The sequence below is a fragment of the Ziziphus jujuba genome, chromosome 9, assembly GCF_031755915.1.
Source record: "Ziziphus jujuba cultivar Dongzao chromosome 9, ASM3175591v1".
In the NCBI taxonomy this organism is placed as follows: domain Eukaryota; kingdom Viridiplantae; phylum Streptophyta; class Magnoliopsida; order Rosales; family Rhamnaceae; genus Ziziphus; species Ziziphus jujuba.
The window spans coordinates 22,135,696-22,157,223 of record NC_083387.1 but is presented as its reverse complement, the minus strand read 5'-3'; the positions used below and the strand labels follow the sequence as shown (position 1 = coordinate 22,157,223).

The 21,528-nt window shown below is 32.0% G+C and overlaps 1 protein-coding gene across 3 annotated transcripts; it reads right to left on the bottom strand.

Annotated features, from left to right (window-relative positions):
- Positions 1 to 6,924: 6,924 nt before the first annotated feature.
- Positions 6,925 to 16,878, bottom strand: LOC125424094 (probable LRR receptor-like serine/threonine-protein kinase At1g07650). Of its 3 annotated transcripts, none has more exons than XM_060811600.1 (24): positions 16,580 to 16,878; positions 15,722 to 15,887; positions 15,372 to 15,443; positions 15,213 to 15,281; positions 15,047 to 15,118; positions 14,881 to 14,952; positions 14,614 to 14,685; positions 14,441 to 14,512; positions 14,267 to 14,338; positions 14,056 to 14,127; positions 13,890 to 13,961; positions 13,127 to 13,195; positions 12,298 to 12,366; positions 11,761 to 11,829; positions 11,592 to 11,627; positions 11,476 to 11,510; positions 10,990 to 11,369; positions 10,585 to 10,780; positions 10,193 to 10,333; positions 9,579 to 9,697; positions 9,257 to 9,467; positions 8,941 to 9,181; positions 7,881 to 8,031; positions 6,925 to 7,585 (listed from the first exon to the last, which is right to left on the bottom strand). In XM_060811600.1, the coding sequence occupies exons 1-24, from the start codon at positions 16,740 to 16,742 to the stop codon at positions 7,298 to 7,300; spliced, it is 2,979 nt and encodes a 992-aa protein (XP_060667583.1). In that variant the 5' UTR covers positions 16,743 to 16,878; the 3' UTR covers positions 6,925 to 7,297. The 3 variants fall into 3 exon arrangements, with proteins under 3 accessions (XP_060667583.1, XP_060667584.1, XP_060667585.1); XM_060811601.1 differs by having other exon boundaries at positions 15,240 to 15,281; XM_060811602.1 differs by lacking the exon at positions 14,267 to 14,338.
- Positions 16,879 to 21,528: the final 4,650 nt, after the last annotated feature.

The window sequence follows — 21,528 nt, the reverse complement described above, 5'->3', positions numbered from 1 at the left end:
TAAATTTGTTTCAAACTTGGATTGATGAGGGTCCAGTCTGGTTGGATCCTATCCTCCAATCCGACTATTGTAATTCTGTTGCTTTTCAGTTAAGATGAGGTATTTTTCAAAAAATAAAAATAAAAATTATGCATTATGATATATAATAGAGAAGACTTTAAATTCCATTTCACCAAGTCAACTTCTGAATGTTTTCACCAATATATATATATATATATATATATATATTACGGTTTTCTTCTCTAATTCTGCTTTTGTGTGACTGTGCTGTGCCAAGCGGTGGTGGATAGGACCAAATATTCTCAAACCTTTTCGTTCTTTCTTTCTTTCTTTCTTTTTTCCTTTTTTTAATTCCTGTTAAAGACTGACATTCAGTTCTCTCTCCCTCTAATTGAAATATTATTATGTAGAGTGCCTTTTTTTTTTTTCCTTTTTTTTTTTTTTTTTTTGTTAATGAAAAAACATATGGAGTTTTGTTACACGTGATTGTATTTTGGACAGCTGCACATTCATTGTATGTAATAGTATGCCACACGGTCCTTTCTTGTTGATGGTGACTTTGAGTGTTAGTCCTGCGTATATAATAGCATGCCACAGACACTACCCTTTCCTGTTGATGGTGACTATGAGTGTTATGCCCGCTCCAGTGGTAATATCTTGTTTTCTCCATGGAATTGGTAATACTGGCTTTTTGAGGAAGTGGTGGCAAAGCAAAGGATGAGTGGAGATCAGGTCCATTTTATGAAGATAGACGGGTAAATTTTTAATTGCACACATTCAATTATTTTCTTTAACAAATTCCGATGTGTGTGCATATATATATATATATATATATATATATTTGTAGTCTCGTTTTTGTGGATGATATATGTAGTCTCGTTCTTGTGGATGATAGAACCTAGATCATCTGAACACTTAAACGTCCTGTTCAGAAATTGATGGCCACATACATACAGATAGAGGAACCATATATGCATCAATCAATTTCACCATAATTAACACAAGTAATTAAAAGTTGTTCTTTTGTCAAAAAAAAACAAAAAAAGTAATTAAAAGTGGTCGTTTACCAAGAAAAAGAAAAAACAAAAAAAGTAATTAAAAGTGGTCCGGTGATCATATATGTTTCTCACTCTCACAGAATCACACCCAACACGTTTTCCCACACTAATTGAGGGACCAGTGTGAAGCGTACCATGTGAGTTTTTCATGAATTATCATTTATGAATGACCCCACAATTTGGCCTACTGTGTACATATTATCAAAGAAAAATAATGGAGGACCAATAACAAGCTTATAAAAAACCCCGTGCCGGAAAAAAAACGCAGACCGCTAGAGAGACCGTCGGGAGGAAGAAGAAGAAGAAGAAGAAAAGAAAATAAATAAACAATTATATAAAATAATATTATTATATAAAATAATAATAAAATAATATGATATTTAATCATGGTTAATATGTGGCATCTCATTACTGTGATACATGGTATCCTTTAATAAGTCATACATGGTATACTGTTCACATATTTAAAAATAATATTATATTTAAAAAATTTGCAGATCCATAAGTTTTTAATCAGATGTCCAATTTAAGCGTGCCACTAGTCTATGAACTCGTATCAACGAGTACTTCACAACCATGGATGAGTCAAAACTCAACTTTGCATGAACAAAAAGTCAACTCGGGCATCCCTTGGACAGTTTGGACCTCAATTTGTTTTACTCATAACTTTCAAACCATAGCTCCATTTTTAACGTGCTACTAGTCTATGAACTCGTGACAATGTGTACTTTTTAACAGTATCTTGGTTACTGTAAAATTTCATCAGGAGCAAAAAGTCAACATTTGACCCCTTCTCGATCAACGACGGTCAAACCCAATCAACCTTAGTCAAATTTGAGAAATTTCCGGTGTATTTCAGGACGGGATGTTACATCTTGCATCTTCATCCCCTTCATACTTGATGTTTCCAATAATGATTTGTTTTCCACCACAATCCCATCTGGCAACAAAGTTGCTTGTGATTAAGGAGACTTTGCTTTTAGTATGGATATTGGCTTTTTTTAGGGTGAGATCTCTACTGATTCAAAAAATTTATTGATTTAAACTTGGAATTTTAGCCCTACTAAAAATATTTTTATTAGATAAAAAAATTAAAGAAAATAATTTTAGACAAAAAATTTATAATAATTTTTTACAACCAAATCATAAAAAAATAAAAATTAGACAAAAAAAAATAAAAATAGTAAAATAAAATTTATTTTTATGCTTTTCTGATTGTGGTCAAATATAAAAAATAAAAATAAATTATTATTATTATTGATTTTATTTTTATTTTTGTTTTAATTTGGTCTAATAATTAATTTTTATTATTTTTAGATGCTTATCTTTTTAAGTAAAAGTGGTTCATTTTATTTCTAATTTTTTTCATGGTTGTTCATTCTTTATAGAATTCAATAATTCATAAGTGACTGTATGTAGTTTTATTGTCATTTTCTTCTTAAACCAAAATAAAATACTATAAAAATCAAGATTTATTTTTATTTTTGCCTTAAATTTTATTTTTTATTCCGGACTATTTTTTTTTTTGGTTTATGCTTTTGGCATAAAAAATTATCATTAATTTTTGTCCATTAAAATAATTTTATTTAAATTTTGGTCTAATAAAAATATTTTTATCAAACCAAAGTTCCACTTTTATTTTAAATTTTTATTTTTATTTTTGTTCTAATTTCTTTAGAGTTTTACTTTTTGTAAAATAGAATTGGATACAATTTTTTAAATAAAAAATTATAAATATAAGATGAAAAAATAAAAATTGATTTCTTTACAATTTTTTTTAATATTTTTTTGCTAAAAAAAATTTTTGACATCAACATGATATCATGTTGATGTTATTTGACAATAAAATTAATACTCTCAGTGAATTGAATTGATTTGCAATAAATTTAAAAATTTAGAGTTTAATTCAGGCAATTCCAAACTTTAATATTCGATTCATCAACAATATATATATATATATATATATATATAGAGAGAGAGAGAGAGAGATAATATATTCACCAATAACCAGCCTAGAGTAATTGAATCTCACACAATTAATGCAATTGATAAGCATGGTTAATTAGGACTTGACTAGTATGAACCTTTTTTTTTTTTTTTTTTGGTGAATGTGTGAATGTTACGTGCATTTAATTAATGGCTTTCAGAACTATATAATTAATTTGAAAATTTTATCAATCATTTAACTAAATTTGGAAAACTTTTTACATATAAATCTAATTTGAAAAAGATCAAATATTGATGCAACATTATTTTTATCATAAGAAATTCATATTTAAATATTAGTCATAGCATCAGCGCTTAAAGACTGTGAAAAATGATTAATTGCTTTTGCTCTTTTTTTTTTTTTTTTTTTTTAAAGCGCAGATATTAAGGTTTCCTTGACTTTTCTTAGACTAAAGATTTCCCTACTTTAGATCATGAGAAGTGAACAAATCTTTGGCCAATTCCCACCTTTAACACGTTGCTGGGAGACCCCTATATGTAAGTTTTACTAATATATTAGAAGTGGAAGTTGTTACATTCCAAGTATTTTAGATTCTTTACGTGATAGATAGGCTAGTCGACAGTAAATAATATCGATCAATATTGGTTTTTTCAAACAAGTGGACAAAAGAGAAAAATAATAATAATAATAAAAACAAAAGTGGAAACAAGCAGTGCTGCCCACAGTTTGACTGGTTGAGTTTTTAGTAAATCTTAAAATCAAATCAGCCTAATCAGTCGGGTTGAATCAATTACCAATCCAAAAATTCTCACATTTGAACCCAAATCAAAGCAACCCACCAAAATTATCACGTTTCGAATCCAAACATATTTGTAACCTATCATCCCAATAATTATTTTCTAAATGAAATTTTGTATTAAAGAATCCGGCCCACTAAGCAAGCCCATCATCTTGGGCTATATGCCCAGTACACATAACAACGGAAGTTTGTCTCCAACATTGTACATAGGTGGACAAAAGTTGAAAGAAGAAGTTTCCCAATTGGTTTGTGTTTAAAAGCATTTCCCTCGATAATAGAATAAATAAAATCTATGCTACAAGCAGCCCAGTGGTTTGGAGTAGAGCTTTTCTTAGTGTACGATCAAGGTTTAATCCTCCTACCTTTAGTTCGGGTTTAAGTTTTGGCCATTGATATTAGAAACCAAAAGAAAAAGATGAAGGCTCAGACAAAATGATGGCAATGCCAACTATTTTATTGTAGTGAATTGTAAGAAGAGAATTCTTTTGGAAGATGATTAATTCATGACACATAATAATATGGTAGCATATTCCACATTCCTGCCTAAATCCAATGTGTCACCCCACCCTTGCCCCCCTCCAACTCCCCTTCCTTGACCACCATCACCCAATCTCTGCCATTTTTTCCATATATGTATTTCAACAAGCTCCTGCATGTTAGATTAAAATAATATTGTATTTTGGCATGAGTTTTTTTTTTTTTTTTTTCCATGTCATCTCTCACCCTCAGTATTATTTGGACTGTCTTTGTTATTTTTATTGTTGATATACTAGACCATCATAAATGTCTTTTTCTTGATAGTTAAGTTAAAAAAAAAAAAAAAAAAAGCTCTAGACCTATTTGGTAGTGTTTTCTGTTTTTTATTTTCAAAATAAAAAATAAAAATTAGTTTTCGATTGTTTTGGCAAAATAATGGGCATTTGGCAATTTAAAATCTCGGACCTGTTATGATGCTCATGCGTACTCAATCCGTTCAAACATTCTTGGATATCCAATTTATTCGAACGGTTCCATGTGATGCGTCCATTTAAATGGTTTTGGGCCTTGGATCCATTCAAGTAGTCCTTGAACATTAGGGCCATATAGGTGTTTCTAGACTTGTGCCCGTTCAGGTGACTTGGGTCTCAATTAGGTCTCACAAAATCTCATACAATATGATAATACGATACGAATTCACATAATAATTTATAGATTTGGATTAACGATATCGTATTAGATATGTATCAGTGTCATCCAATAAGGTTAAATAAATTAATAGATTTTAATGGGTAAAACACGATAAACCCATTAGACCCATTGAAAATGAGATATTTTGGTAATTACATAAGTTTTATAATATTAAAATTATTTAATTTATTATTAATCATATATTAATTTGTTCTTTTTTAGTTTAATTTTTAAAAAATCTAAAAATAAACAAAATTTTTTGTAATTTTTTTAAAAAATATTATTTTATTATTTCAAATCTAAGTAAAATTTAAATTTTCAAAATTTATATTTATCGTTAATGGGTTAACGGATTGGGTGATGGATTATACAATAATTTATCGAATGGGTTCGGATTTATTTATTTTCATATGAAAGCTTAACGGATCATGTTTGGATTAATTTAATTCCTCACGAACACGACACAATACGATACAAACACAATTTAACACGACACGTTGCCAGACCTAATCCATTCACGATGAATTGGAACCTTGATTTTGTTGGGTGATACCAGAAATAAATTTTCATATTAAATTGTTTTCAAAACAAAGGAAACAAAATATGTTGTTTCTTAATTTTTGTTTCCTCATTGTTTTATGTTTTTAAAAATCGTTCTTAAAAAACAACTGCCAAACACACTATAAGTATTTTAAAGAATAGTTTTTTGTTTTCGTAAACAAAAAATTGTTTTAAAAACAGCTGTCAAAACTATGTATTTATGCTTCCTTTAGTTTCATTCTATATTTTACTGTAATTCTAAAACCAAAAAAAAAGACCATGGAGGGTGCAATATTGACGGTTAGTTTTCTACATCAACAAATTCGAGTCCCCTTTTTTTTTTTTTTTCCATATATTTTTTGAAGAAGAAACTTACTAGCAAATTGATGACTAATGCACTTTTGCTTTCAATTCATTTGTGAAATGCACGCACTAACCAGGGTAGTGAGGTTTGTAGAATTGAAGTTGAGTTAATATTGGTTCACACGAATAAAAAAGACTCTAATTTTCACTTTCACTCTGATTTGTAATCTGATCAGACGGTAGGTCTCCCAAGGCCCCGAACCTCAATGGATCACGATGTATATTTGGATCCATGAATACATGAACAATAGTTTGGCTTTCAAGCCTCCATGCTTACTACTAAAGATATGGATAGGAGCTGAAGTGGTGCATGTGATGGATTTGTTCATAAATCTAGTCTGCTGCCTGAATGTAAGATTTTAGAACCAAATTGATATTACAACGTGAGAACACACACACACTCTTTCTCTCTCTTTTTTTTTTTTTTTTTTTTTTTTTTTTTTTCTCTCTCTCTATCTTTTATTGTTTTTATCTCTCTCTCTACAAACCCAGCTTTTTGCCCAAATCTCTCTTTTGCTTTTTTTTTTTTTTTAAAAAAAAAAACATTTTTTTTAGTGTTTCAGGTCTTGATGTCTACCAATGTTTATAAGCCAGTAATTGAATTTGCTCTAGAACCAAAATTGCAGCTCATCCGAATGAATAATTGCAGCTTATCCCAAAATAACAAATTCAAGGCCTTAACAGCGTCTCAAAATCTGGAAAATTATAATACGTTTAGCATCTTCCTCCCTCAAATTTACATACAAAATTTCTCCTTCTTAAAAATAAAATAAAATAAAATAAATATCTTGAAAAAAATAAAATAAGTACATAAAATTTATTTATTCACAAAAACATGAATTTATTTTATTTTTATTTTTTAAATTGATATCTAAAGAGAAAAAAAGAGGCAAAAGATTTGCGGAAAAGATAAAAAGGAAGAGAAGAGATTTGCAGAGACAGAGAGAGACGGAGCGAAAGAGAGAGAGAAAAAAAATGGGAAAAATTAGGAAAGAGAAATAAATAAAAAAATATTAAAAAAATAAAAAGTATGATATCCTCCAAAAATATAAAAATATAAAAGCATCTGACCTCTTTATGCTTGCATATACATACACTCCAAAGATCAATGTAGATTGTAATGGGATATCAATGTAGATTGTAAGTAGCTTTTAAAAATTGAATGGACTAGTACCGTTACATGTACATTTAACTGTCAACATCTAATAAGCCTTGCAATCTAGAAAAATTTCAGACCTTCAGGGAAGTGTATACAAATTATCCCAGAATAATAATATAAAAAGAGCAAAGACGCAAGTATGATAAGCGTTTGTTGAAAACAAGATCGCTTTCATCACTAAAAAATTAAGTATTAACCCCATAAAGTTTCTGCATTGATTTAGGAAAAATATACACATTAGAAATGATTAAAGAACAAAAATTCTAACATTCAGATGTGCTCTCCGTTGTAAATGAATTGAACTGGTTTCTCAAGGCTTCAAACCTCAATTTATCACCATAAATACTTGGATCCATGATCAATTCATGAACGGGAGTTCGGCCTTCAAGCATGCGCACTACAGTAGACATGGTTGGTCGAAGTGCTGGGGATGGATTGTGGCATAATAAAGCAATTTTAATCATTCTAATAGCTTCTTCCTTATTGAACTCTGATCCAAACCTTGGATCCACCAGCTCCATTAAATTTCCCTTCTGTTGTGAAACAAGGGCCTGCAACAAGCATAGAAAATAATGAGAAGAAAAAAAAAAAAAAATTGAAGAGATACAGGAATTTTGGGCTTTTTCTTTTAAAAATTTTATAAAATGGAGATGGGCACTTCCCATTTCTACCATAGAGAAAGAGAGATGACCTGAATCTTTGTGCAGAAGTTGAAAATGACACATTGTTCTACTTGAATGAATTATGTAAATATATTGCAGCCATTACACATTTAAGTCTTACTTATTCACATTTTTCACACTGAGAGTTTGAATATTACAATGATACGATAAGATTTCACCTTACCCAATCTAGAAGGCACACATAATTCTCGGATGGATGAAATTTCATGTTGCTTTTACCAGTCACAAGTTCCAATGCAACAACCCCGAAACTGTAGACATCTGCTTTATCCGTTAAATAACCCCATAATGCATACTCTGGTGCCATGTATCCTCTGCAGAAAAATAAAAATTCAATGAACTAATTTAATATGACAAAGATGTCAAGAATCAAGACTTCTAAGAAATAGAGTCATATTTCATCTGGTTTACCATTAGGCACACCATCATGTGCTGATCATTTGATACAAGGTCAAAAGGAGAAAAAAAAAATATAAAATTGTTTCACTTGATAAAGGTCACAAGGAGAAACACAACTTATGTATGTTAGTGTTGCACTCAGCCTTATACAATGTCAAGCGTTTAAAATTGAAAAGAAGAGTAAAGATGTTAATTAAACCTTTGCAGACTCACTGTAGATAATCTAAAACAAGGTTTTCAGTCACGTATTTTAACCTTCATCTTTTTTCTTCCAAGCTCATAGAAAGCTGTTCTTACCTAAAATACCTTTTTAATCTTGTTAGTTGTTTTATGGAGCTTACTATCAAGGATGCCTCACCTCCTTGGGATGAATTGTTCCTCCAGAAGATTGATGTGGCTTGGTGCGGTTTTTGCAATGGGATTGAAGAACCTATTCTAAGCACATGTATGTCAAAAGTGATGTGGATAGTTGTCAACAAGTTCTTTTACATACAAATGTTTTGCCAGGCTATTAATGATGTCGTGAGAAATTAGTACTTCTAATGAGCGAGGCCTAAGACTATGTCCTATAGCATCATTCTGGCATGAAGGATAATTTTATCTAAACAGACAGTTCAGGCTTGCAATTTTCAACATAGCTTTCTTACCCAAATGCGGTTCCTTGTTATTCCTTCACATTATATTTTGTTTAATGAGTTTCTCCTACCAACAAAGAGTACTTTTGCAATGTTTCATAATCAAGATGTGGTATGGAAAAGAAATAATGAAAAAAACAACAAATAAGATTTCACAAGAAGAAATGAGGAAAATTAAAGTTTCCTCACATAGTTCCGGCAACTCTGGTGGTGATGTGGGTGTTCTCCTCTTCATCCAGTTTGGCTAGACCAAAGTCAGAAATCTTAGGGTTGAGGTCCCTATCAAGCAATATATTTGAAGCTTTAATGTCTCTATGAACAATTTTCAATGCCGATTCCTCATGCAGGAAAGTTAACCCTTTGGCAATGCCAACACATATTTTCTGCCTTGTAGGCCAGTCCAATTTCAATTGACCTCCTTCCTCTTGACCTTAATACATGATCATTGAAATTCGTTATATGTTTATCAATATATACCAGTTTATTAAGAAAGTGTTAAACTCACCAAACAAGGAATGTGCAAGGCTGTTGTTATCCATGTATTCATACACCAACACCAATTGCTTTCCTTCAACACAACATCCATGCAATTTGACAAGATTTGGATGTTCTAAAGCAGAAATCATGCCTAATTCATTCAGAAATTCACGATTCCCTTGCTTTGATCTTGCAGAAAGGTACTTAACTGCAATACACGTACCATCTAATAATACACCCTGCATCAGAAATTTGTCTTTCTTATGGATCTTATCTTGTGATGAAAATATGGAAATCCATTTTTTTAGAATATATACAACCATTTGAAAACAAAATGGAGTTGGAGATACCTTGTAAACAGATCCAAATCCGCCTTCTCCGAGCTTATTTCCAGAATCAAAGTTGTTAGTTGCAGCTTTAATTTGTTTGAATGTAAAGACACCAGTTTTCAAATCTAATCCTCTCAGAACTGGCCGAGTAAAAAAAGTTTAAATAAGTTGGACATTAACTAAAGTTCATTATATTAGATTGCTTTACTAAGAATTTGAGTAAGTATTCAACGTTTAAAAAACATTTTATGGATGAAGTGGCAAAAACAAATATAAGAAACTATAGAAGAAAAATACCCTGTACATGCTCTATAAGAAAATTTTGAGCCAATCAAAATTTTCTAGATTGTTTTCATGGAAATTAGACAAGCTATTGACTTTGAATGCTGAAGTGCTTTGTTGTCTATATTTGCATACAACAAAATATGCTCAGTTAAACTATTCAAGAGATTTGTGTATAGGATCTTAACATTATGTGATCAAGTACTTTGCTTGTCATGGTTGTATATCAGATTGTTGATCTTTTATCTAATTAGGGACGAACAAAATACATGAATCCTTCAACAGCAATATAACTGGAAATGTTTGACATTTGTAAACATTCTATTCCAAAATTTGGATATTATATTCTTTACCTTGTTCTCTTGATTCCCTGCCTCCGAAACAACCTCTCCACCAAAGAATGCTTAAAGTTATAAAAGCAACCAAGCAAAATGCTAAAGCAACTCCAACCACAATGTATATTTTTCCTTTGCTTTCAGCTGGACGTTTGAAATCTACGATACAAAAAAATAACAAAGACAGTCAACTTGCACCAAGAATGTGGACTCAAGAGATGGATATAAAAAGTAATAATCCATTGAAAACAATATTTGAACTAATCAAAATGTAGTTAAGAATATAGACAATTGATTTTCTTCTTCTTATTTTATTTTATGTTATACATTAATGATAACAGAAATCAATCAAGTTAAAAAATATTTATATATATATATATATAAACAATTCATCTACTCATTTTGCTTACCAGACTCCACTGAGATAGCTGATATAAGAGAACCATATATTCCTCTTACTGGAGCACCTGTTGTACCTTTCCCAGTCCATTGGAAACGGATCTCTAAAGTCTTATCATTAACAACAGCTTTCCGCTTAACTATCACTTCCTTATCAACTCCATGTGCTTCCTCTTCAATATTAAAATCTTTCAACTCCAATTTCCCCTGTGATAACATAATTTATCAAATCTGCATATTTTATCAACTAGAACTTCCTTATTTCTTTTATATTTATAATATATAGAATTGAGAGGTATACTGTTTACATAACTACTATCTTTTTTACTATAATTGACCTTGACCCCTTTAATCCATGATTTGATTAAAGGCTAACAACTTATAGCATAAAAATGCTAAGGAATGCAAATCGCTACCTGAATATAAACATCAAACATTCTTCTTCCAACACTATAATAAGATATGTTGTCTCTGAATACTATCTCTGCAAAGTGAAGTTTCACTGTATAATTTCCATTCGCTAAGCAACGAGCAAAATATGTCAGAGAAAGAGGAGAGAGGCGTGCGGTTGTGTACAATTCAGAATTGTTCATTCTTAGTATGGACACATTTGTCGTTATATACTGGTAACGGCCACTCGATATATCCCAAAAGTGACCTGTGTTACTAAAACCCCAACTGGCCGAGTTGTTGTAAAACAACTCTGCTGGAGCTCCTGCATCTTCATCCCCTTCATACTTGATGTTTCCAATAATGATTTGTTTTCCACCACAATTTATATGCAAAGAATATTTGTCTATACAGGAAAAGCAAGGAGGGGGAAATTGAAGTAAAGCATACACAGTTAATATTTCTTTTTAGTTAATGAATACAATTTTTCATTCTGTGAGAAATTCAATTACCTTTTGAACATGGATTCAGGCACTCACTGAGTATTCTACATTAACATAATATATGGTTATGTAAGTTTCTTCACAAGAAAAAGGATACTCGAGATATTTTAGTTATTTTAGCTTACGATTTATTTTGTATGGAAAAGCTTCTGTACAGATTCCTGAGGCAAGAAACAACATATAGTTATTTAATTCAGTCATAAAAAATATATAAATAGCAAACTCAATGCCACTCTCCAAGTATATTTTATAAGAAGACAAAAAATGGAAAGAAAGACAAGAAGCAACTCTTACAAGGAGTCTCGACAAGTAGGTGGTTGCAAAGAGTTCTTAGAGAAATTATTGTAAGAAAGATCTATTTGACTGCACAAAAACATAAAATTCTTTATCTAATTATAAGGCCAACCAAAAATTCACAATAAGAGTATATGACAATCTCATAGAATTAATGACCAGTAATGCAATTTATTATGTCTTCCTAGTTTAAGATACAAAACTTGTTATATATGTTCTATATGCTCTTGCAAAATGCTATGCTGATTGTAAACTATTGGTCAGTTTAGGAACCCAAAATTGCCCCTTCAATTGATACTCCTAGTCCAGACTCTAGGCTATTACAAGTGACATAAGGACATTGTTCCAATCTGCATACTAATCTGGTACGCCAAAGCCTGTTTAGCACTAACAATAAATAAGGGAAATGTTCAATATGTATAGATGTGCTCCGTGTGCATGCTCCAGTGCCACTGATGGGGATAAGATCTAAGTAAATGACAAAGTTGAACAGAAAACACATGAAACTTTGATGTAAGATGTAGGAAGAAAACATACTAGCGGTTATCTCTTTCTTTGATCATCCACTCTGGAGTAAGTCCAGTAAGCTTGTTACTCGTCAGATATCTTATCAACAGCAACAAAATAACATGTAAGAAGACAGTTATTTAAAAATAATGATCATTCCACTTCAAAAGTTTACCTTAAATATATAACAGATCAAAATTTGGTATTACGACTTTATGAGAATACTTATATTATATCACATTATGTACTTCTTAAAGGGGATTTCCCATCTTGATAGTGCTTGTATTGTCTGCAATAGTTTTACAACAAAATTTGAAATAGAAAATAAATAGTCGAGGACAAAATGTACAATTAAACTTTCTGTTTGATTTCTAATCTGAAAACTGGCTTCATTTTGTCTATTTAAAACAAATCAGTAATCGAACACCATAATTTTATCTTCAAAATTTTATAATATACGACCATATATATAAATATATATATATATATATATATACATAGTAACTTAAAAAATTTTCTGAAAGAATAAAACCAATCGCATACGTGGAAGGGTAATAATTAGTTAAGGCATGCAAAAGGCATCAATTAAAATATGTTGAAGCTATAGAAAATAATACATTAATTCATCCATTGAAAGTTAGGAGAGCTGAGGGGATTGAATTTTGTGTATGTCAATTGTATTCTGGTTTGCTGGAGCCGCAATATCCATAAATGGGATTCCATATATACCAACTTCAAAAAGAAGCTTTCTTAGATTATAAATGAATTATACATAGTGATCAACAAAACAAGGGTTCCAATTCCATATATGCTTGCTTCAAGTGTAAGCTAGTAGTATCTAATATTTTAGGTTACTTACATTTTAGTCAATCCAAATACATCTCCAAAATTGGGAATGGTTCCTTCCAATCTGTTAAAGCTAAGATCTCTGAAAAGCAAAAACTTCAGACATAACATGAGATTACAAGAAAATTATCTATTTGCTAGTTATTGAGAATCAAATACTTAAAAAGAATGTAATTGTCCTTGCATTTGCAGCGTATTGATATTAGTGGATGTTCATAAAAAATGGTGTATGTAATATTATTCTTGAATCCTTTCAATTAATAATTATAAATTGTCTTACCGTCTATTAGTTATGAATTTTGAACCCTAATGTCACAAATTGATATGTTTGACTAGTATGCAACTACCTATGTTTCTTAGATAATATTACACTTTACAATTAAGATTAACATTATTTATATGGAAAATAAGATAGAATAATAGAGAAAGATTCTAACTTAGCAGCAATTTGAAAAATATTGAAGTCATATGTCTCCAGAGTTCTTCAAACTATTGCTGTTTCAAAGCTATTTGTTGGTTAATTAGTATCATCCAAACAATTTTAATTGATGCTGCTAATGTGAAGTTACATGCATGCTCTCAGCTCAAGCATGGAATTTCCTCAAAAAAATGTAAGACCTCAAACTAAATAGACAAATAACGAATTATACCAATATACCATATATTTACCACAGATTGTGTACATTATATCCTTGTTTGCCATTTCTAAAAATCTACAGTCTAACAAAACTGCTGCAGAGCGCTGAAAAAGCTCAAGAAGTTAAAAGAAGACTTACAAAATTTCTAGGTTTGTCAAGTTAGCTATATATTCAGGAATTCTTCCTCTTATGTTACAGCTCCTCAATATCCTGCAGTTTCAAGCATGACATGAAAGGAAGTATTCAAATCTGGTTTTCGGCTTATCTTGATTGCAAAGTAAAATAAAACATCAGATTGACTCACAACTTCTCCAAGCCTTTCATGTTTTTTATGTCTGGAAATTCTGAAATCCCACTATTTAAGTCACTAATCCTTCTGCAAAGAGTGACATTATGAAGATTACTAGCTAGAAATTAAAGCCCTTAACAATATGCCAAGATGCAGTTCCTTAATTCCAAAAGTATGAGAAGATCAAGCAACTCAAGAACTAAAGTAACTATATTTATGGACTCACAGTTCTGTTAACTTATCCAGGGCAGAAAGGCTAGAAGGAATTGGCCCTTCCAAACCACTTGCTTGCATCTCTCTTTGAACAACACATTTTAAATATATTTCTGTTACAACTTGATATTGTTGGATTGTAGAGACATGGAACAATAAGAAATTAAAGGCAAGATATTCTACTTACAGGGCCTGAAGCAGTTTAAACTTGTGGAAAAAGTCAGGTATTTTTCCATTGAAGTTATTACTGCTAATCCTTCTGGAAATGAGACAAAATTACATCAAATATTTAATAATAGAAATCCAAAAGTTTTCCAGCAATTTTAAATTAATTTAGGGTGCAGTACAAATAACACTTACAGGGTCCGTAATTTAGTCAGATTCGAGAAAGTCACAGGCAACCCTCCAGTGAGATTGTTAGCATTAAGAAAGCTGCAATTACCCATGAGGCCATGAGCATATCATAGGTTCATAACCACTGTCAACTTACAAAGTTTTAGTTGATAGATTCATAAAAAAATAACTTATAATGTACTTGGTATAAGCAAACAAATAAAAATTAAAAAAAACAAAAATTGAAACTTATGAAAGTAGAAGACAAGAAACAGAAACAAAATTTTCACTGACAGAGTCTCCAAGTTAACCAAATTTCCAAACTCAGGGGGAACACTTCCAGAAAACAAGTTGCTCTCCAGGCCCCTGAATAAGTGGAAAGTATCAAAATGTAGTTCAAAATGATGATCTTCAAAAGACATCAAAGAAGCTCAAAAACAGATAAATTGTCATAACATACAAAGCTCTGAGAGAGGTGATGTTTCCCAAGTAGGCAGGAATAGGTCCAGACAAATTGTTCACACTGAGGACCCTGGCACAGTAATTCATTCCATTAGTTCAATAACTATGAGAATTTTACTGCTTAAATATAGTTGAACTTGAACATATAGGTTTTAAGCTTTTACAGAAATTCCAATTTCATAGAAACCCACTCGGGTGGTATAGAACCACTGAGGATGTTCTTGCCCAAATTGCTATAAGCAACAAGAAAGAACAGAGTTATTAGTATAAGAGCATAACCATATTTTTAAAAGTGTAAAACAAATAATGGTAGCTCTCCATACACTTGTCTGAGGTAAGGTAACTTCGACAGTGATGGTGGAAGCACACCATCCAGATCCTGTCCCATGAGAAAACTGCATAACAAGGATACAGAGAAAAACAACAATATACTGTTTACAAAATATTGCAGTAAAAATTCCCAAATAGTGTTTCCAGTCCATAACAAAAATCACACACTTAATGAATAAAAAAATAAAAGAATAAAAAAAAAAAAAAAACTAAATTTTACTTAGTAACTTGAAAATTTTCATACTTTGATGGCCTGTCTTTTTCAGATTTTGATGTTCTATATGACATAATGGTGGAAGAAATTATGAAAATTTGAGTGTTGGGATAGAGCGAGAAAACATACATGCCATGGATGTGGCATCGATTGGCAGGGAAAGAGCAGTTGCAAACGACAGTGTTGTTGTACTGATCGGTATGTGGGGTTTCCACGGTTGGGACGTTGTTGCATGGATCGCTGAAATTCCAGTCTTTTTTATTCAGCTTTCTTCCTATTTCACGCAGGGCTTTCACTGCACCACCCACATATTAATTTTTCACTTTCAAGTCTCAAACCGTTTTCAACTTCAGAGCCAATTATTAGCCCCAAAATAAATAAATAAATTTCGGTGCTAATTTTTTTTGAATTTTCTTAAAACTTTTTATTTTTATTATTTTTTTATTCAACCATGATATCTATCACAATATATATAAATATATATATTTACAATACATCTATGATGCAGATGGTATTCATACGGATTACAGTATTGATAATGATTTTTTATAATATTGATAACGATTTTGTAAGAAACCGTCGTTAATACTATGAAAAATCATCACTAATACTGCAGTTCTTATGCGGACCATCCTTATCATAAAATTTCCGTATATATATATATATATATATATATATATATATATATCTATATATATTTGACAACTGAAAATTAAAAAATTTCTTAAAAATAATGAAAATTATTAATTTCTTTTGAATGGAAAAATTAAAAGTTACTAAATTCAAAAAATAAAGAACATTACACATGAAAAAAATAATTAAATTTGACCAACCTGTAAAAATAAAATATAATCACAACCAAAGTTTTTGAGCGTACTAGATACAAATTAAAATCCCATTTCATCACAACCATTGGCCAGTACTTGAAAAATAAGCAAAAAGATGAAGAAGAAGAAGAAGAAGAAATAGTTAACATATGTAGCATACCTTCATTCTCTGGAAGAAGTTGAACCCCAGCAGCTTGAGCTGTGGATGTGATTTTTGGCTGCAGCTGGAGGAGCAGAAGCAACATAAGAGCAAGTTTGAGGAAGAACATGGGTCCATTGATGAAACCAGTAACATGACTACTACTGCTTGTAATTGCAGCCATATCTTTTTCTTATCACCTGCTTTTTCTTCTATATATATATATTATAAAACTGGTTGGCAAGTAGGTTTCAAAGTAGGCGGCTTTTGCTGTGGATCTCTAACTCTAATGTCTGGACTGTACTAGACTGGTCTCGAGTGCTGTGCTGTTTCTTCTATATATATATATATTATAAAACTGGTTGGCAAGTGGGGAAGAAGAAAAAGCAGGTGATAAGAAAAAGATATTATGATATGACCCAATGCCTACTGAATTATTTTTGTTTTTATACTTTACATTCTTTTAATTTGTTTTTTGGGCTCCCTCTTCCTATTGTTTTACCGTTCAACTCTCAAAGTACACTTTTTTCATCCAAAAAAATTTCAATGTACACTACTTACCAAAAATACATTCACTTTTCATGTACACTATTTTTTTTTTTTTAAAAAAAAAAAAGCCACTTTCAAACAATATTGTAGAATAAGTGAAAAATTACTTCTGAACCTGAAACCAATTTTTGAGTTTTATGGTCAAATTTGATCATAATTATTATTATTATTATTGGTTGGGTCATCGAAATATAGTAAACTATGATGTCTCCATTTTGCATTGACATGACATACAACATAGTTAAGATTATTTCTAAAAAAAGAAAAACATAATTAAGATGTCTAATTACATCACGTGTCTAATTAATAAAATATTTTTCTATCAGAACTTATGACGCCTTATATATCAAAAGCAAAGAGTAGCGTGGGGCTCGGAGTTACATTTGTATGTGGTATGCATGATAATGCTTTAGCTCGTCATTCACTTTCTTTTAAATTTGTTTCAAACTTGGATTGATGAGGGTCCAGTCTGGTTGGATCCTATCCTCCAATCCGACTATTGTAATTCTGTTGCTTTTCAGTTAAGATGAGGTATTTTTCAAAAAATAAAAATAAAAATTATGCATTATGATATATAATAGAGAAGACTTTAAATTCCATTTCACCAAGTCAACTTCTGAATGTTTTCACCAATATATATATATATATATATATATATTACGGTTTTCTTCTCTAATTCTGCTTTTGTGTGACTGTGCTGTGCCGAGCGGTGGTGGATAGGACCAAATATTCTCAAACTTTTTCTTTCTTTCTTTATTTCTTTTTTTTCCTTTTTTTAATTCCTGTTAAAGACTGACATTCAGTTCTCTCTCCCTCTAATTCAAATATTATTATGTAGAGTTCCTTTTTTTTTTTTTTTTTTGTTAATGAAAAAACATATGGAGTTTTGTTACACGTGATTGTATTTTGGACAGCTGCACATTCATTGTATGTAATAGTATGCCACACGGTCCTTTCTTGTTGATGGTGACTTTGAGTGTTAGTCCTGCGTATATAATAGCATGCCACAGACACTACCCTTTCCTGTTGATGGTGACTATGAGTGTTATGCCCGCTCCAGTGGTAATATCTTGTTTTCTCCATGGAATTGGTAATACTGGCTTTTTGAGGAAGTGGTGGCAAAGCAAAGGATGAGTGGAGATCAGGTCCATTTTATGAAGATAGACGGGTAAATTTTTAATTGCACACATTCAATTATTTTCTTTAACAAATTCCGATGTGTGTGCATATATATATATATATATATATATATTTGTAGTCTCGTTTTTGTGGATGATATATGTAGTCTCGTTCTTGTGGATGATAGAACCTAGATCATCTGAACACTTAAACGTCCTGTTCAGAAATTGATGGCCACATACATACAGATAGAGGAACCATATATGCATCAATCAATCTCACCATAATTAACACAAGTAATTAAAAGTTGTTCTTTTGTCAAAAAAAAAAAACAAAAAAAGTAATTAAAAGTGGTCGTTTACCAAGAAAAAGAAAAAACAAAAAAAGTAATTAAAAGTGGTCCGGTGATCATATATGTTTCTCACTCTCACAGAATCACACCCAACACGTTTTCCCACACTAATTGAGGGACCAGTGTGAAGCGTACCATGTGAGTTTTTCATGAATTATCATTTATGAATGACCCCACAATTTGGCCTACTGTGTACATATTATCAAAGAAAAATAATGGAGGACCAATAACAAGCTTATAAAAAACCCCGTGCCGGAAAAAAAACGCAGGAGAGAGAGACGTCGGGAGGAAGAAGAAGAAGAAGAAGAAAAGAAAAAGAAAATAAATAAACAATTATATAAAATAATAATAAAATAATATGATATTTAATCATGGTTGACATGTGGCATCTCATCATTATGACACATGGTATCTTTTAATAAGTCATACGTAGTACACTGTTCACATATTTAAAAATAATATTAAAATAATATTATATTTGAAAAATTTGCAGATCCATAAGTTTTTAACCAGATGTCTAATTTAAGCGTGCCACTAGTCTATGAACTCGTATCAACGAGTACTTCACAACCATGCATGAGTCAAAGCTCAACTTTGCATGAACAAAAAGTCAACTCCAGCATCCCTTGGACAGTTTGGACCTCAACTTGTTTTGCTCATAACTTTCAAACCATAGCTCCGTTTTCAACGTGCTACTAGTCTATGAACTCGTGACAATGTGTACTTTTTAACGGTATCTCGGTCACTGTGAAATTTCATCAGGAGCAAAAAGTTAACATTTGACCCCTTCTCGATCAACGACAGTCAAACGCGATCAACCTTAGTCAAATTTGAGAAATTTCCGGTGTATTTTGGGACGGGGTGTTACATCTTGTATCTTCATCCCCTTCATACTTGATGTTTCCAATAATGATTTGTTTTGTCAGGACCCGTCCAGAATTCCTTCCCCGGAACCCTAGACAGTCCTGATCCCAGGGAAACCCTACCGGACCCTCCAACGGAAAATCAGACAGAGCCTCCCCTAAGGGATTTACTTAACACAAGTTACCTGCACTGAAAATACACTTCTATAATCACCCCCTTATTTCTCCCGCAAACTACAAATTGTTCCACAAATTACAGCACTTCAAAATAAATACAGTAATCCAGTGCAAAATAAATACAACAAAAGTGAAGAAATATTACAACTGCAATAAAAGAAGAACAGGGTACTTCACGAACTAAAACAGCAAGGAAGATCGAGTCCGCTCCGAATGAACAACGACAACCTGGTACCTAGAGGAATGGAATTTAAGAGTGTGAGATGCTAATCATCTCAGTGAGTGACCCTATCTACTATACAATATAATACCACGGTAATAAGTATATAAATAATAATTAATTGGAAAAATAATAATTTCTCTCAAAATCCTTACAATTCTCTCAGTTGGAAAAGTTTCCCTTTTAAAACCTTTTCACAAAACCCTTGTTCGTATTCCCCGAAAACCAAGACATAAGATAAATACCAGAAACAGTAATAATCAATTTTAATTCCAACACAGCTTTAAAACATTTTATTTTTAAAACACAGTTTCGAAAATCAGTTGATGCACCCACTATATACCAGTGGCGCCAACAGTACCCAGCGTCCCGAGGTACCGCCAGACAGGAGGTTATAGAAAGAAACCCGCATACGGTCGCGTGGCGTCCCACTGCACCGCTGCTAACCTAGTGTCCCGGCCATGGGGGGTGGCCTACCCTCATCCGATGGCAACCACAGGACAACCTCATAATATCAACCGCGCGCTACTCACACCCACCTGCGTGCTAATCATAATATCACCTGCGCGCTACTCACACCCACCTGCGCGCTAATCACAACCGTGTGCACACTAACCATATCACATATAAACAGAACACCAGTACGTGCACGGTACATCTAAAAATCATAAAATCCACAAATTTAAATTATAAAACAAATTTCACATTTTTCATAAGCATAGCGGGCATAATCCATCCGCTTGAACCGGGAAATTCTCCACAATTTCTTTATAATCAATACCATAAATTCCATGATTTTCAAATCCACCAACTCCCAAATCCACCAATTCAAATATTCACATTTTCCCAAGCATAAATAATTCTCGAAATATAATAATTAAATCTCATAATATTCCATGGGCATATTTTATAAAAATTGAAATCACCAACATAACCAAATATTTTCCTTGAAATATTTGAAAATCAAATCGTGCCCAATTTACCATTAAAACCACACCAATTTCAAAATCCTCAAAACCATGAAATAATTTCACATGGCATAATTTTGTAAAATGCCCATTTTCTTAAATCTAATAAATTCACAAATAATTCCATAATAAATCAAATAAATATTTGGCACATAGAAATTAAATTCCAAATATTTAAATCACACATAATATATTCACCAATTAAATTCCCAAAATTAATTTGAAGGTGGGTCACTCACCTGGAGCACGCAATTAACCCATGATCCACCACGGGATCAATTCTACGACTCACCGGTGCTCCTAGAACAAAATTCACAGACAGTCAAATAAATTAATATTTTAATCGGGTAAATAATACCCGGTATCCGGCGGGGGGTCAAACACAAACGTTAACCAAAATAGGCGAATGATATACCGAATCGAAGCTCGTGGAACGAGGAGCGCATTACCGGTCTCCATCGACCCCAATTCCGCCGGAGGTGGCCGGAATTTGGTCGAGAAGCTTCGGCCGGATTTAATCCCTTCGTATCTTGCAAATCGATGGAAGTTGAGTTAATTGGAGCTCAGAATCGGACTCAGAGGGTCCAAATTAGTGGGAAAGGACCGGCTACACGACCGGTGGCTGCCGGAAAATGGCCGAACCAGCGGCACACCGGCCGCCGGCTATGGAGGCCGATCCCGGCGCATCGGCTGGCCATTCGGCCGAAAATTTGGCTGCCGGT